Raw genomic sequence first — 12,104 nt, forward strand, 5'->3', positions numbered from 1 at the left:
AACTTTAATACTGGCTCACCACTAATTAACAGAATGACGTTAGACAAATCATGTCTCAATTTCTTAATCGGTAATGGGAGTTAGTATAGCTCTTCATATTTTCCAAGATTGGGATGGGGGTTAACTTTTTTTTTGGGGGGGGCTATTTCTTGGGCCGCTCCTGCAGCATATGGAGGTTCCCAGGCTAGGGGTTGAATCGGAGCTGTAGCCACCGGCCTACGCCAGAGCCACAGCAACGCGGGATCCGAGCCTCGTCTGCAACCTACACCACAGCTCACGGCAACGCCGGATCGTTAACCCACTAAGCAAGGGCAGGGACCGAATCCGCAACCTCATGGTTCCTAGTCGGATTCGTTAACCACTGCGCCACGACGGGAACTCCTTTTTTGCTTTTTTTTAGGGTCGCACTTGTGGCATATGGAAGTTCCCAGGCTGGGAGTCAAATCAGAGCTACAGCTGCTGGCCTCAGCCACAGGAAGGCAGGATCCCAGGTGACCTACACCACAGCTCATGGCAATGCTGGATACCTGACCCACTGAACGAGGCCAGGGATTGAACCCGCTTCCTCATGGATAATAGCTGGATTCTTTCTGCTTCACCAAAAAAGGAACTCCAGGGATTAATTTTAAAATTTAGAAGTGAAAGAATTTTTAGGAATGAAACACTACATAAATGCTAGCTATAATGCTATTACGATCAGCTGCTTAATGGAAGCCCACTAAACATAGAGTAGAAAACATTGAAAAAAAAGACTATTTTTGCCTCTCTTAAAGCATTCAATGAGAAAGAAGCCGCAAATGTACAAGGCGCAAGCGCATGGATTCCACCGACAAGGGCTGGAAAAAAGCAGGGTAGGCGGGGCCTCCCTGGTTCGGCCTTAGCTTCCAGCTCCGCCCCTCGAACGCCGGCTGCGTCTGACGTCACGTAAAGTTTGTACTTCCTCTTCCGTTTACTCACGTTTCTCCTTTTTCCTGTCCGGCTAGGAAGATGGCGTCCCGCAAGGAAGGCACTGGTTCTGCCGCCACCTCTTCCAGCTCCACCACCGGCGCTGCTGGGAAAGGCAAAGGCAAAGGAGGGTCTGGAGATTCGGCGGTGAAGCAAGTGCAGATAGATGGCTTGGTGAGTGGGGTTCCGTCTCCCCAGGTCCACGTGGGAAGCGCAGTTCCCTACCCCGTCCCGTCAGACCTGCTTCCCGGCAGCCTCCCCCCTGCGCTTGCTGAGACTTGGCCAAGGTTTTCCCCTAAATTCCCTTCCCTTTATCTTTACCTTTTGTTCGGGAGAGGTGACCATCTTCTTTGCCATCTGCTGAGGGGGTTGAGGGCTGAGAAAGGGGACCTAGGCTAGAGTGCATGTGTGACAGATTCTTGGGGGCTTGTTTTGAGAGATCTGTGAGAAAGTATTTGGAGGATGACTCCTCTGGGAGACTAGTGGTGGACGGAGGTGTGGAGAAGGATCTAGTACTCTAGGATTCTGGAATGGGAGAGTAAACTTTATTGCTTCCCTGCTGGGATTTGACTTCTGTAAGTGCTCAAATGGAGATTTTCTTTGTAGCCAGTTTTGAGCTTGTGATTCAGCCCCTTACTTGAAATCGTGTAATTGGAATAAACTTCTTTTATGATGGCTTCTCTTTCCCGCATTTGGGTTTTCGGCTTCCTTCCACCTGGTCTCTATTTGCGACTTGACAAAGTAGGTGAAAGCACAATTCTGGAGTCGGACTTCTTGGGTTGGAATCCAGCTCTAAAATTAGCTGAATGACATTGGACGTGTTACTTAATTTCTTTGTGTCTCATTTTCCTTATATGCATTTTACCACTTAATCTTAGCTGCTGCTGTTATTATTTATAGTAGCAATAATGGTAGACACTCTTTAAGGCTCCTTTTGAAAGCTTTAAGTATTGTTTGTATTTTTCTAACTCCTAGATTTCTATTTCTTGCCATACTTTGGTTTTTGAATGCCACTCTTGCATACTCAACTGCCTGTTTGATATTGTTGTTTGGTTATTTATCTCATAGGCACCTCAAATTATTGGCATCCCCCCTCTTGTCCTTGGTCCTTCTCTCATTCTCTTCCATCTTAGTAAATGGAAGCACCATCTACCCACTTGAACAAGTCAAAAAACCTAGATGTTAACATATGCTTGTTCACATCATCCATTCCCTCAGCAAATACTATTGGTTCCATCTCCAAAATATATGAAAGTAACCTGCTATTTATATTGCCACTAACCACATTCGCTTACAATAAAATGTAGACTTCTTAATACACAAGGTTTTTCTACTCTTGTCTCTTCACACTCACCTCTCACTTCTATGCTTCAGTAACAGTGAGCTTTCAGTGTTTTGTTTTCTCTGCCTGAAATACTCTTTCCTATGCCACAGCTGCTGCAATGCTGGATCCTTAACCCACTATGCCACAGCAGGAACTCCTCGATGGCTTCTTTTGAGCTTTTAGGTATTAGCTTAAAAGGCCTTGCCTAACAAACCTGTCAAAAATAGGCCCATCTCTATCGCTCTATTATATTACCCTTTATTTCCTTCATAGCATTTTCCACTGCCTGTTGCTATCTTGTTTGTTTTGTTTCCCCCACCAGAATGTAAGCTACTGAGAACAGACAAGGGATTATGATTTTCACCTGTTATTATATTCCCAAAATTGAACCAGTTAACTGACATAAATAGGGTAAATTTCATTTTATTTTTGTATTACTCCTATTTCATGTCTTAGTATCTTCTTTTATAGATTATTTTAATGAATTTAATATCTTGAATTGTCCTCATAGCCCACTTCAATCCATGCTTCATACTTTTTATAAGACATTCACCCAGTGTGAAAGTTCAGACCTAGTTACTTTTCCTTCTGAAATATTCTCAGTGACTTTGGAATGAATTCAAGGCCCACCAAGATGTTGTCTTGCTTTTATGTTCAAGTTTATTTGCTACTGTTTACAAATCCAGGATTTGTTACGAACTGTTCATTCCAGCGACACATGACTAATTTAGTTAGTGTGATTTTTTTTTTTTTGGCTGCACCTGCGGGACGTGGAAGTTCCTGGGCCAGGGCTCAAACCCAGGCCACAGGGGTGACTCGAGCTGCTGCAGTGATGGTGCTGGATCCTTAACCCACTGTGCTGCAGGAGAACTCCAGGCTAGCCTGATGTTTAATCACATTTTTTTCATGGCACCTTGGTAATGACCAAGACCAATTTTTCTTCTTTCCTCCTTAAACCTTTACTTTCTTACCTTTAGGCTTGTTTCATCAATTTTCTGTGTTTTTAATATTATCTTTCTCTTAACATATGACCATTGTCAGACTTTCCCATGTTAAAATGTTCAGTTCTGTCCTTTTTACTTAGTACTCTGTTCTGTTCTTAGTCCCTAATTTTTCCTTTTAAGTCAATGGTTAAAGAATTTGTCGGTATGTGTTTTTTTTCCCCCCTTCCATTTGTTCTTTTTCGTTTTTTTTTGTTTTTTAGGGCTGCACCTGCAGCATATGGAAGTTCCCAGGCTAGGGATCAAATCGGAGTTGCAGCTGCTGGCCCATGCCACAGCCTCAGCAATGCCAGATCTGAGCCACATCTACAACCTCTGAAACCTACACTGTAGCTTATGGCAATGCCAGATCCTTAACCCACTGAGGCGAAGCTAGGGATTGAACCTCCATCCTCATGGATACTCCAGGTTTGTAACCTGCTGAGCCATGAGAGGAACTCCTTCCATTTGTTCTTCAACTCACTGCTACTAGAATCTGCCGTCACCAGTTCCTTGACCTAGTTTTTTAAAAGGTCATTGGTAACATTATTGAAGAACTATGAAAGGTATCATATGTGCAAAATGGTGTCTGTAATGCATAATTTTAATAATCACAAACATCCATTTACCTACCATTAACTTGAGAAATAGAACATTGTGGATATCTTTGAAGCCCCTTCACCTATTTCATCCTTTCCTTTCATTCCTTCTCCATAACCTACGATCACTCTTATGAGCTTTATTTCAGTGATTTCTTGGTTTTCTGTAGAGCTTCATCACATAGAGTATTCCTAAACAGTTTAGTTTTGCCTGCTTTTATTGATAAATATGAATGAAATAAGGACTAAAGCATAGTATATGTTCTGCTATGTTTTGAACTATATATACATATCTCACACTATGATTTTGAGATTAGCTTATTCTAGAATAAGCGGTTGTAAATCCTTTTATTACTATGTAGGATTTTATAGTATGAATAGAACATAGGTTTTTTCTCATCTAAAGGGACAGTTAGATGGCTTGTTTTCCTTGTGTGAAATGGTGTCTCTCAATTATCTTAATTGACCATTTCAGTAGACTTGTCAGTGTGTCTTTTGTTGTACCCTGCACAGAGTCAGTGCTTGGTATATCCTTGTAGAGTGGAAGGGTGGATCTTGTAGCCTAGTGGGCTCGTTTTTCCTAGGTAAGATCAAGCTAATTCTTCCTGATGGACTTTTCATGTAAAACCCACCTCACTCCCCCCAAACCAGTCTGAATCTTACCTTTCTTATGTATATTATACCTTTGCTACTCAAAGTGTGGCCCAAGGACCAGCAAGACAAGCCTGGTAGCTTGTTAGACCTGCAGAAATACAGTTTCTGAGAATCTCTCCTGACCATCTGTTTCAGGTGACTTATAGCATATTAATGTTGGGGCAGTACCAGTCTGGGCCACATCTATCTCTTCTTTTCTGTGAACTTTTTTTTTTTCTTTTTTGCTTTTTAGGGCCGCACCTGCGGCATATGGAGGTTCACACGCTAGGGGTCAAATCGGAGCTTCAGCTGCTGGCCTCCAACACAGCCACAGCAACACAGGATCCAAGCCACGTCTGTGACCTACACCGCAGCTCACAGCAACGCTGGGTCCTTAACCCACTGATGGAGGCCAGGGATTGAACCCAAAACCTCATGGTTCCTAGTCAGATTCATTTCTGCTGCGCCATGACAGGAACTCCCCTTTCTGTGAACTTTTTATGGTGTTAGTTTGCATTACTCATCTTGGCAGTAATCATTTGCTGTTAATTAATGGTTTACTGTTTACATAATTTTTCCTTTCTCACTGAGATGATAACCTGAAGGCTAAAGTGTAAAATCTTGCTATCTTTCATAGTGACAATGCTTAAAACCCATTACCACTGAAATAATTTTTTTTTTTTTTTTTTTTTTTTTTTTTTTTTTTTTTTTTGGTCTTTTTGCCTTTTCTTGAGCCGCTCCTACGGCATATGGAGGTTCCCAGGCTAGTGGTCAAATCAGAGCTGTAGCCACCGGCCTACGCCAGAGCCACAGCAACGCAGGATCCGAGCTGCGTCTGTGACCCCCACCACAGCTCACGGCAATGCCGGATCCTTAACCCACTGAGCAAGGCCAGGGATCGAATCCACAACCTCATGGTTCCTAGTCGGATTCATTAACCACTGTGCCACGACGGGAACTCCCTGAAATAAATTTATTTATTTGTTTTTTGCTTTTTTTTGAAACCGCTTTTTATTTTTCCATTATACCTGGTTTACAGTGTTATGTCAGTTATCTACCATACAGCAAAGTGCATTACCCTCCATCATGCTCCATCATAACTGACTAGATATAGTTCCCAATGCTACACAGCAGGATCTCATGCTTATCCATTCCAAATGCAATAGTTTACACCTACTAACCCCAGATTCCCAGTCCATCCTACTTCCTCCTCTGCCCCCTTTGCAACCACAAGTTTGTTCTCCAAGTCCATGAGTTTCTTTTCTGTGGAAAGGTTCATTTGTGCTGTATATTGGATTCAAAATACAAGTGATATTATATGGTATTTGTCTTTCTGACTTACTTCACTTAGTTTGAGAGTCTCTAGTTCCATCCATGTTGCTGTGAATGGCATTATCTTGTTCTTTCTTATGGCTGAGTAGTATTCCATTGTGTATATATACCACATTTCCTTAATCCATCCATTCATCATCTTAATCCATTCATGGACATTTAGATTGTTTCCATGTCTTGGCTATTGTGAATGGTGCTGTAGTGAACATACAGGTGCATGTGTCTTTTTCAAGGAAAATTTTGTCTGGATATATGCCCAAGAGTGGGATTGCTGAGTCATGTGGTAGTTCTATAACCATTGAAATTTATTACCTTTCAAATTTTTGTTTTCTCCTTTATGTAGGAAGTTATCTTATTGTTTAAAATTGTCAGCTCCGGGAGTTCCCGTCGTGGTGCAGTGGTTAACGAATCCGACTAGGAACCATGAGGTTGCGGGTTCGGTCCCTGCCCTTGCTCAGTGGGTTAACGATCCGGCGTTGCCGTGAGCTGTGGTGTAGGTTGCAGACGAGGCTCGGATCCCGCGTTGCTGTGGCTCTGGCGTAGGCCGGTGGCTACAGCTCCGATTTGACCCCTAGCCTGGGAACCTCCATATGCCGAGGGAGCGGCCCAAAAAATAGCAACAACAACAACAAAAGACAAAAAGACAAAAGACAAAAAAAAAAAAAAAAAATTGTCAGCTCCTTTGTTAGAAGCTAGGTAGAGTATTTTATTAATAAATGAAAAAGTCAGAGTTACATAGACTTTTTTGTCATTCGGGTGTCAGCTTAGATGTCACCTCACATGGACTCTGTGATAGATCTAAGGTGGCCCATCAGTTGCCCTTTTCCTTTTTTTTTTTTTTTTTTTTTTTGCTTTTTAGGGCTGCAGTCTGGGCATATGGAAGTTCCCAGTCTAGGGGTCAAATCAGAGCTACATCTCTTGGTCTATGCCACAGCCATAGCAACACCAGGTCTGAGCCTTGTCTGCAGCCTACACCACAGCTTGTGGCAGGGCTAGATCCTTAACCCATTGAGTGAGGTCAGGGATCAAACCTGTGTCCTCATGGATAGTTAATTTCCCCTGAGCCACAGTGGGAACTCCTGAATTCACTGACTTTTATGTACCCTCTTTTACAGTCTGAAATTCTCTTGTTGTTTTCTCACAGTCTAATATCAAATTCCCAATAGCAGGACCTATGTCAGGTTTGTTCACTACAATATTTGCAAGTGTCTAGAGCAGTGACTGATACATAGAAAGCACTCAGATGTTGTGAGTGAATTAATACAGTCCCGTGGTAGAGAAATTTTCTTTTCTTTTTTTTGTTTTTTTTTTAGGGCCGTGCCTGTGGTGTATGGAAGTTCCTAGGCTAGGGGTTGAATTGGAGCTGCAGCTGCCAGCCTATATACCACAGACACAGCAACGTGGGATCTGAGCAGCATCTTCGACCTACAGCACAGCTCATGGTGATGCCGGATCCTTAACCCACTGAGCTAGGCCAGGAATCGAACCTGCATCTTCATGGATACTATTTGGGTTCATAACCTGCTGAGCCACAATGGGAACTCCCAGAAATTTTCTTGAAAATGAATCATGAGGATCAAACTGGGTTAGTAAATGCTTTGTAAGTGTTGATGTGTTGGTGAGAAAAGAGCAGAGGAATGAATCTAGGAGACCAGTTTGCTTTATAAACTTGCTTGTATTTCTTTGTCCGTTTAAAGCATCGATGTGTCTTCTGTAAGAAAAATCATTCTTATTGAGAACCTACTCAGTTAAGAGAAGATTTGGTTTGATTATGTCTGATCCTCACAACAGCTTTGAGAGTAGATGTTATCTCTTTTGTGCTTACCTGGTGATTATTCAGATCTAATGAGAAAATGTTGGTAGAAATGCTTATTGAGCTGTTTAGATTTGTCAAGGGCTTATGCTGGGCTATGGACATATATCATTCTATATATTTTTTTTTGTACGTATATAACTTCTACATGAAGTAGTAAAGATTAGGTAAAGCTCGTTAAAGCTCTGTGAAGGAGCTTTCATCTGAAAGCCTAATCTAAAGTCCAGTGTAGTTTGGCTTTTTAATGTTTCAACGAGAAACATTGTTATGTCTCTTGGCTCCTTTCAGTTTTCTGATTTTAATGGAGAATAAATAAATTCACATGTGTGATTATGTCAATCAGATAACATGAAACTATTTTAAGCCTCAAAAGTTACTTTTTAGCTCTATTAATTATAAATGTTTCTCAAGTGCCCTATGTAATTTTCTCCCTCTTTGGTCAGGGATTATTGAACACAGCCAATAACATAATTTATTATCCCATACTGGGCAGATGTCCTCAAGAGTTCCTTGGGGGTATATACATCTGTTTATTTTTTATAGTAAATGTCCCTGTTTTTGAATTTTAGTTACCTTGAATAATTTGTCTTTCTAGTTGGCAATTTTTTTTTGATTGTTGTTAAATTTATCTTTCACCCCTTTGATTTCCAGCTTTTCATCTGCTATGGATAAAAACTAAACAGTCTTGTTAGCATTAATCCCAACATGAATGAGGATTAAATTTAGCATGCAGTTTATATTTTTGTTGCTTATTGCTTTTAAGTCAAAGGGTTTTTTTTTTTTTTTTGTCTTTTCTAGGGCCGCATCCCACAGCATATGGAGGTTCCCAGGCTAGTGGTCAAATTGGAGCTGTAGCCGATGGCCTACATCACAGCCACAGCCATAGCCACGCCAGATCCGAGCCGCATCTGTTACCTAGACCTACACCACAGCTCATGGCAATGCCAGATCCTTAACCCACTGAGCAAGACCAGGGATCAAACCCACAACCTCATGGTTCCTAGTCGGATTTGTTAACCACTGAGCCACAACAGGAACTCCAAGTCATAGCTTTTAATAGTAGATAAAAATACTTTGACATATATTGTTTTATCTTAGGAGCTCTAGGAGCTGGTAAAACCAGTGTTATACATAATGCACATACGATTCATAGAAACTGAGTGGGGAGTTTCCATCATGGCTCAGTGGGTTAAGGACCTGATGTTTCTGTGAGGATATAGTTCGATCCCTGGCCTTTGCTCAGTGGGTTAAGGATCTGGCATTGTCACAGGCTGCAGCATAGATCACAGATGTAGTTTGGATCCACTGTTGCTGTGGCCATTATGTAGGCCTCAGCTGTAGCTCCAGTTTGACCCCTAGCCTTGGAATTTCCATGTGCCAAAGGATTGGCCATTAAAAAAGAAAGAAAGAAATTCCTAGCCTTGGAATTTCCATGTGCCAAAGGATTGGCCATTAAAAAAGAAAGAAAGGAAGAAAGAGAAAAGAAAGAAGGAAGGAAAGAAAGGAAAGAGGAAGAAAGAAAAAAAGAAACTGGGTGGCTTTTCAGGACATGAAGGGAATATATCCTAGAGCTTAAACTCAGATCTTGCCATGCTTGATTTATTCTGCTTCCCATTATTACAGTTCCTTCTAAAATTGTAAGGAATCAATAGATGTTAGCTTTTATTGTGTGCCAGCTACTGTTCAAAGTACTTTATATATATTATAGCGTTGAAGCTGTATGACAATTCTTTGATGTTGGAACCATTATCATTTTCATTTTACAGTAGAAACTCAGGTATATATAGATTTTGTCACTTGGTAATTGTTGAGGATAGGAGGAAATAGAGGTAAATGTGTTAACAAGGTAATTAATCCAGCGATTCTTGCTCAAGCATTAGAAGGTATATTTTCCAAAATTTAGGTCTCTTATGGACTTAAAACTTGAAAATGTACAAGAAAGCTAATACTGTATAATCTTTATATTTAAAAAATCTCATATTCCAGGGGATTGGGAAGTTAGGAAAGAGGCAACCTTTTTAAGATATTGGGGGATTAATATCGAAAAAGAAAACAAAGTGTATTAAGGAGAGTCAGTAGTTAATAGAAAGCATATTAAAGAGAGTCAGGAGGAGTAACAGTAGATACCCCTAAGCAAGGTAGTTTACTTGCCTTGGCTCCATCTGGTTTTTTCATCTCAGGATGTTTCCAAGATTTGGATAACCCTGCACATATCCTGGGCATTGTTTCTTTTTCTTTAGGTCAGAGAGCTTTTTGAAATAATTGTCTTTAAAACAAACAAACAAACAAACAAAAAAACCCCCCAAACTTCATGACATTGCTTCTGTGTTTATGGCATATACACCAGTGATGACAGGCTACCTTAGGGTCATTTCTTGTAGCTATTGTGGGGATGATTTAAGGAGCCTAGCACATGGTGTTTCTCATGGAGGAGATTTAATAAATGGCATTTCTGGGCCTAAGTTTCTTCTGCCTTAGTATGAGGATAATGCATGACCCTCCTACTGTCATAAATAAAAGCTTAACATTAAAATTTCTATTGATGTTTAATAATCATTGTCAATAACAGTTTTAGTAAGTTGGTATTTATTTTAATAGTTGGAATTAGTTACAGTAGGTTTCTAAACTGAATGCTTTATCAAGTAATGGAATATAATGAGAAGTTTAAACTGTAGTTGTGAAGGCTTAGATGAAATGACATACATCACTCTCTATAAATTCCTGTTTTGACATTAAAAGTTAGGGGCACAGTATTTTACATGAGACTACTGGTTTCTTATCTTTTTGTTTTCTTGTTACCTTTGGCTTTAGCTAGCTCCTATATAATTAGAAGCTCTGATCGTCTGCTCAATATCCAGGATTTCATGAGTTTATACAGGTATTTTAAGTCTTGGCAGCCTTTTTCTGGACTTTTAGCTCAGCCCTAGCCCCGACATTAGGGAGAAATGCCTCTAGAAGGCATTAGACTTTGAAGAGGTGTTTGCCACTTCTTATTTTTGTGGTTAAATACTTTCACTTTTACTTTGCCAGGTCTACTTTAGATAGTTTCTTAAATAAAGATTCCTGATTTTAGCACTTACGTGAAAATTTGGTTGCATTTGCTTTTGTCTGGATAATTCATAATTTTGATTTTGTAAAATATTTAAATTATGATACTTGGATAGTACTTCTTTTGGCAGGATATGGGATAGTATACTCAAAAAAAAAATAGCCTTTTTCCTGTAAACTGCTGTTTGTAAGATCATTGTATAAAATGGTTATCTTCTGTAATGATTAGATTTATTAGCAAAGTATAGTATAACTTACATATCCATCTTTTTGATTATAAATTGTACTTATTTCATAAAAACTGAAAGGGCTTATGTGGATACTGGTATATGCATGCCATAGTTAGATTTTGGAGTTTCATTGATGTTGGTACCAAACCCAAGCATAAAAGAAAAAAAAAATAGAGTCAATAAAATACTGATAACAGTATTAACTTAAAATATAAAACTTTGAGTCTGAATATCAGTTGTACTTTGCTGTAAAAATTTAAGGTTTTATTTCCCCACCAAATAGTACCTAAATACCACAGGTATTCATTGTATCCTGATGATTAATAAAAGATTTTTTTTTCAATACCTGTACCTTCTATCCCTATCCTCAATTAATTTTTCTTGATGTAAGTAGCAGATGTTTGTGGGATAACAGTAAACTGGTAAAATAGAATGTTTTAAAAGACAAAAAAAACTATACATTCATTGTAAGAAAATTTGTACAAATAAAAACAAAAAGGAAATTAGTTTATAAGCTCATAACTCTAGGGTAGGTAACGCCATAAAGATTCTGGAATTTACTTTTCTAGTGTTTCTTCTGATGCTTTAATAAATATCTGTAGTTGAAGTTAATGGGTTAAAGGTGGTTGTGCATGTTTTTTTTAAGATGTATTAACCATGTTGCCAAACTGCTCTCCAGAATCGTTGTATAGTAGTGTTTACTTTCCAATTTACAGAGTAGGGAGTGCTGTCTCTTGGCACCATTGCCGACTGAAATTGTGATTTCTAAAAATCTTAGTCTTTATTTTTAAAATTGAGTATGCATGTTAGTATGCTTGTTATAGTGATTCAGTTCACTAAAGAATTCCTGTATGATAGTGATGACACTCCCACATCTGCCTAAGTCACCCAGTCCTCCTGTGTTATCTTTGGTTGTTCCTTAGGTTTCCCTTGAATTCTCTTGTAGCTGTGGCCCTAGAATGCAGAAACCCTTTGGAAAATTCTCATTACACAAAATCAAACTTTAAAGCCTGACTTTTAAGATCTTCTTTGCTTTTTATTTATAGCCTCCAAATGAAGGCTTGTAGATGGTTTAAGGGTAGACTTTAAAACAAAACCAACATCTTTTTTTTTTTTTTTTGATAGAAAGCCCATTTTGCATTTTGTACAGAAATGCATAATTTTCAGTTTTGTTCTGAAGGGCTTCTTGAGAAATCACTT

General features: G+C 39.5%; 1 protein-coding gene across 2 annotated transcripts in view; it reads left to right on the forward strand.

Moving 5' to 3' along the window:
• The window catches only part of EIF3H (eukaryotic translation initiation factor 3 subunit H), a 98,658-nt gene continuing 87,503 nt past the window's right edge, over positions 950–12,104 (forward strand). The window contains exon 1 of one of the 2 annotated variants that reach the window (XM_003125515.5): positions 950–1,119. In XM_003125515.5, the coding sequence (XP_003125563.2) occupies positions 988–1,119 (132 nt within the window). In that variant the 5' untranslated portion in view covers positions 950–987. The remainder of the gene's footprint in view (positions 1,120–12,104) is intronic. The other variant, XM_005662892.2, reaches the window with a different exon arrangement.

Source organism: Sus scrofa, chromosome 4 (genome assembly GCF_000003025.6).
Source record: "Sus scrofa isolate TJ Tabasco breed Duroc chromosome 4, Sscrofa11.1, whole genome shotgun sequence".
Taxonomy (NCBI): domain Eukaryota; kingdom Metazoa; phylum Chordata; class Mammalia; order Artiodactyla; family Suidae; genus Sus; species Sus scrofa.